We start from the raw sequence: 6,000 nt of genomic DNA, 5'->3' as shown, positions 1-6,000 counted from the left end.
ATTTGACCCCTATGTTCTATTTTTAGCCATGGCGGCCATCTTGGTTGGTTGGCCGGGTAACCGAACACATTTTTTAAACTAGATACCCCAATAATGATTGTGACCAAGGTTGGTTAAATTTGACCCAGTAGTTTCAGAGGAGAAGGTTTTTGTAAAAGTTAACGACGACGGACGCCAATTGATGAGAAAAGCTCACTTGGCCCTTTGGGCCAGGTGATCTAAAAACAGTGCAGTCCAGCTACCAACATTATGACCACTAACTTGAGCAAGAAAATAAGAGCCACATAGTCACATATATCTTGGAAAGAAAAATATTTTTCTGTGCCTTTAAATGTTTTGTTATATTATAGAATTTTTAAGGATAATCTGAACTGACACAGAAGGAACGGACAGACATGTTATTAAATTGAGATGTCAGGTCATTTTTACTGAATAACCAGAAATCATTTTTTGGAAGATGCAAACTTTATGATGTATGCTCTCATTCATCTCTAGATGGCCGCTGATTAAACGAATTTCACTCCTCATCTCAATCTTTAAAACTTTTCCATTCTATAATTCTATCAGTTTCCAATCTTAAATCACTAATAATTATGATTATTTAATTTTTTATTTACAAATATTTATACACAAGGGAGTAAATGTCAATAAAGTTTATAGTTCTTCCACCAGTTGTCGAACTTTTGGTTTATTTGGATTATTTTCAAGCAACCAATCTGCAAGCCAGATCTACAAAAGAATTAAAATAAATTATTACAAAATATTGGAATGAGTTTTTTACTACTTGAAATGTTTGCCTGAATGTAAACAGCATATAATGTAGTGTGTTCTTAATTCATATCAATAATGAAATTTAAATGTGATTGAAGCATATTTTTAAGTAGATAGATATTGTTTAAATGAGTCAACATCTTTGATCAGCCAATACTTGTTTAAATAGGTATATAATCAAATATTGTAATTTTGAAATTTGCAAACAATAAGACCCAACTGAGAAAAAAACAATTAATAACATTTTAATGAATCCAAGAATTTTGACATGGGAGATAACTTAAGCACAAATGTGTACAATTCAGGGGGAGATAAACTAGATATTACTATAAAACATTTTGTTTTTCAATAATTTTGAAAGGAGGAGAAAGAAATTATGTGTGCCCTATTTTCTTTTCATTTCCAGAAATGCTATTTATGTACCTCAGTAATTAATGCCCTCTATTAATCATCAACTTCAACGTATAATGTTTCATTTACTCTGCAAAGAGTGGTTTCCCCTTACATACATGTATTTGATGTTTATGTATGAGCCTCACATTTCATGGAAATATAAATGAGGAGTTTGGTGAACTATATCTTCTAACTAAAAATTGACTGACTATTTACAGGAAAAAATTAATGATATTCTATACCATATTAATTCTAATGTCGATATTCTATACCATATTAATTCTAATGTCTATCAACCTTTCAAACAAAAGGTTGTTTCATTGAAAGACAATTAGTATGAATACCTTACATGAAGAATCAGTTGTATGTTCTGGTATTATTGATAGAATCTTGATTATTTGGTGTATTGCAATGTTGTTGATTTATTAATATACCCAACTGTTAGGTGAAAGCTCAAACTTTTTATTAAGGTGATTAAACTTACCACGGGATCTATTGGTTTCTGTTTACATAATTCTGTCAGACCTTTCAGTAATGTTGGATTTACAGATTTAGACAAGTAATCTTTTGCAGCTTGGCCTGTCTGGACTGGTTCTATTACACCTGGTTTAGAAATTTTTTTAACATATCAATCTTGTTTGCAATGATGTTATCATGTACATGTTAACTGATTTTAGCTATAAAATATCACAATAAAGGTATACATGTATAAGGTATTCTTATTTAAAATATATCTTAGTTTGTCAAAGGCTTTGTGTATATGGTAAAATGGGAAAGATAGTTTGCATGTTATTTTAATTACATCTTATGAAAGACATCATCATTCCTCAGTCCTGTACAACATGTACATGTTTTTTAACCTGAAACATTAACTTAATTGGAAATGACTTGAATAACATTCAGGGAACTGATTATTTCAGGACAAAGCAAATGGTTTTTAGATGTCATGTTGCCCTCTAAATTAAGTAAATATAGCACATTTGTACATATATTGAAGGTAGGTAAATGATTATAACTATCAAACTGAGGCCAGAAATATAATTTCCCCTAGTCTATATGTTGACTACATTTTGTACTTAAATAGAGAAGTTGATAATCTTGTGTCTAAAAAAAGTGATATACAGTATTCATGCAACTTACTGTCTGCAAAAAAGAATCTTATTTCCCTCTCTGCCGCTGAAAAAGTGTCACTGCCATGTAATGCATTTTTCTGATCATCTGCTCCATATATAGCTCTCAAACTAAAATTCAAAGGTGGTGTAAATCAAGTATTAGCATTTGGTTTTATATTGGACTAAAAGCCTTTTAACAGATCAGATTTCTTACATAACTTTCAATATTTGATATAGTATTTATTAACATAATATGATTTGTTAAACATGTATCACTTCATGACTTCAATATATGTACTACATTTGTAGAATATTCTTTTGTTGCTATTTTTAAACCATTGAATTTCATTTCACACATAAAAAACAGTTTCCATGACCAAACTACAAATAAAAGAGAGATAGCTCGACTATGTCAACTTCATATGAGAATGACAATTGTGATTTTCTTTAAACATTTTAATATGCATACCAGTCAGGGTGTGTCTGTTTTGCTTTTACAGAATTTGTCGGTCCTATTAATTCTTTCCAATATGATATAGCCTGATCACGCGCTAGAACTAGTGCTATCATTGGACCACTGCTCATGTAAGCTACCAGACTTGTAAATGCAAATTTTCCAAAATGTTCAGCATAAAAATCACTAGCTTGTTCAGGTGTTAAATGGACCCTTCTCTTCTGCAATTAAATTAGCACATATATTATTATATAATCAATGTAACATGTTCAGGATTATAATTTGAAACAAAATTATAAATGAGCAAATGTATCATCATTTTAAAACATAAGTTCAAAAATAATTTATATTTTGTGTAATTTCCTTGCTCCATTTTGTCATGGGGACTGAAATTATATTGTTTATCAATAAAATTGCTTCCTCCCACTGCTTGACAAGCCATTGCAAAACATTATGATTTCCCAGTGGACTCCTGTAATAAAATCCTTAGTAAGAACCCTTAAAGGAAAATGGGAATACAATATGAACACCCAGCTAAATTAGACATTAACATAAAATAATTATTTAACAAACAGAAAGCATTGGTTTCAATACAAATTTAAATATTGTCCTATTATTGATGAAAAAAATCCTCCACCTCTTCATGGAAATCAACAATTTGATAAAGTTATGAATTGTACATGTATTTGTACATTGTTGTTTTGAAATTAAACAAACGTCTTATTGTTTTAAATTTTGTAATATTTGAAAAGAAGCAAAAATGGATATGAAAATGGCACAAGATAATGAATGTAAGCATTGTAAATAAGATGAATCAATTGTCACAATAATTATGATGTCTTGAGAGGCTATATTTTTTTGCTTTGACACCTTACAGTCTCTATAGCTAGTGTGTCAAAGCAAAAGGTTTAATAGCCTTTCAAGACATCATGATGATTTGGACTCATTAATCGTTAATAAAATTATTTTCAGCAGATAAAAATACACCTTATCGCTATTTGTCTACCATTACTGTATGCCATAAAAGTTCTTGTAATTTTTTTTATGTCATAATAGAAAATTTCTGACGCCACAATGGAAAGTAATTGTTGTATGACGTCAAAAGTTCAAGAGAAGCAGATTCAAGGGACAAGCGGGACAGAACTTTTAATATCAATAAGGTGGATACAGACTCCAAATATTTCATCATAATTCTTACATTATATGATTTGCATATTAGTGAATACGTTGATATGATTGGTGGAGATGACTTCCGGTAGTTGATCTTGATGTTGTTTATTTTTCGATAGGCAACGTTGGCCGAACTTCTTTTTGTAACCAATGTAAACAAGATGGCGGCAATAATAACATCGACTTGAACAAAATTTATTTTCACTGCACGTACTCATTAAAATAAATAATAAACACAAAAACATTTGTTTGAATGATAACTCGAGTCTTTGTGGTTTATTTTTTATCAGATAGCAAATTTAAATGAGTACATATTTTTGCATTAACCAACAAATATATTCATGCGCCATGCCTATTCAATGACAAAAAATATACAATTTACGTGTGATAGAGGTTACGAGTGTTGAAAAATATATTCCTTAGCTCCAATTTTAAAGAATTATAAGGATTAAACGCCTTTTTAAAGGAATTTATTGGTGTATAAACTGGACCAAGTCACTGGTAGAGTTTATATACCAATAAATTCCTTTGAAAAAGCGTTTAATCCTATGTAAACTTTCTACTTACGGCAAAAAATATGTATAGGCCGTAGGTACATAACGACTTGGTAAGCTTGCATTTAAGATGGCGCCTTCCTCATATACAGAAACATGAGACTAAGTAATGACTTGGTAATCAAAATTCGATGTGCTTTTGCTGTATACAAGATGATTGATGAGGAATAGGAAAGCATGTTTTCTTATTTCTTAAATTACCTGTAAAATCGAAAATCCAGATCTCAAAATAATATCTTCAATTTCTTCTGCTTTATTAACTGCATCTGGTTTGATAATTGCTAATGTCCGTTCCACATAAACATGTGGTGGATCCATTGTAACTGTTTCGTTCTCTCCTGTCATTTTGTCCCTTGTAAAATATTATGGCGTCCTGTTGCTAAGAAATATATTATGATCTCGCATTTTCACGTACGGTGCACCGTACGAGATTTCAAAGAACTGACTGGTTCCTCGTTTAAAATAACCAACAGCCGTATTCCCCAATGTTACAATAAACGTAAACTAAAGGAAGCAGATAATGTCTACAAGAAAATGATTTTGTTTGAAAGATATAAACGAAATGTTTAAAGCTGCACATCTATAGATACATTTCTGTTGATTGGAATATTGAAATACATCATGGCTAATGTAAATTTTGCATTAAAACTCAGAAATTTCAACTTCAAAGCAAAAGAACAAAAAGTGTTGCATGCACACACATGACATGTCCAAACAGTATAATAAGAATTTCTCATTTATTGCTCATGTATTCCCGATTGTGATATGCATTTTGTGTTGCTAATGCTAAATAGTTGGTATCAGAGTTTAATACATGATAACATCGGATACATGTCAACTCGTACTTTCGGCAACTCGTACTCAGCCAACTCGTACTTTCGGCAACTCGTACTTCTACCAACTCGTACTTCTTCTAAGTCGTACCCAATATTTTTTTAGCATTATAATATAAGTTTTCTACGTTTATATCAGTAGATATGGATATTTTAACTCCCTGAAGTATCCCAGTGCACCCTGAGGTAGATCCATAGAATATGAAAAGGATATTTTTTACTGAACATTGCGTTGAACATGTCTTAGTTTTTTCGTGTTAGTAGAAAATATTTTTAACATTATAATGCTTCATATTTTATTATTCACCTACTGATTTATCTACTGATAGGATTTGTATCTGAAAAAAAATCCTCAAGTGTCAAGGTGTGCTCGATCCTTAGAATATTTGAAGAGATTTTTACTGAATATTGCGATAAACACGTTGTTTGTTGATGTGTTAACACTTTTTTTTTTTTTTTTTTTTTAAATAAGCATGGCAGTCAGTTCGTTTTCCGTTTGAATTGTTTTACTGGTCATTATAGCTGACTATGAGGTATGGGTGGGTTTTGCTCATGGCTGAAGGCTGTACGATTACCTATAGTTGTTCATTTCTGTGTCATTTTGGTCTCTAGTGAAGAGTTGTCTCATAAGCAATCAGACGAGATCTTCAAAAAAAAAAAGGACTTTGTGGCAAATAAATCAAGATTTTTATAGAAAATCCACAGCCTTTAAA

The 6,000-nt window shown here is 30.9% G+C and overlaps 2 protein-coding genes across 2 annotated transcripts in view; one reads left to right on the top strand and one right to left on the bottom strand.

Moving 5' to 3' along the window:
• Positions 1-591: 591 nt before the first annotated feature.
• Positions 592-4,855, bottom strand: LOC139488247 (nucleoside diphosphate kinase homolog 5-like). Its single transcript, XM_071273729.1, has 5 exons — positions 4,656-4,855; positions 2,746-2,951; positions 2,305-2,405; positions 1,649-1,767; positions 592-729 (listed from the first exon to the last, which is right to left on the bottom strand). Exons 1-5 carry the CDS (start codon positions 4,797-4,799, stop codon positions 655-657), a joined length of 645 nt encoding a protein of 214 aa, XP_071129830.1. The 5' UTR covers positions 4,800-4,855; the 3' UTR covers positions 592-654.
• A 76-nt stretch (positions 4,856-4,931) lies between these two features.
• The window catches only part of LOC139488246 (fas-binding factor 1 homolog), a 35,334-nt gene continuing 34,265 nt past the window's right edge, over positions 4,932-6,000 (top strand). Inside the window, exon 1 of the mRNA XM_071273728.1 lies at positions 4,932-5,084. Coding sequence (XP_071129829.1) covers positions 5,076-5,084 — 9 coding nt within the window. The 5' untranslated portion in view covers positions 4,932-5,075. The remainder of the gene's footprint in view (positions 5,085-6,000) is intronic.

This window comes from Mytilus edulis, chromosome 9 (assembly GCF_963676685.1).
Source record: "Mytilus edulis chromosome 9, xbMytEdul2.2, whole genome shotgun sequence".
Taxonomy (NCBI): Eukaryota; Metazoa; Mollusca; class Bivalvia; order Mytilida; family Mytilidae; genus Mytilus; species Mytilus edulis.
Note: the sequence above shows the minus strand (reverse complement) of the source record. Positions and strands in the feature narration are given on the sequence as shown.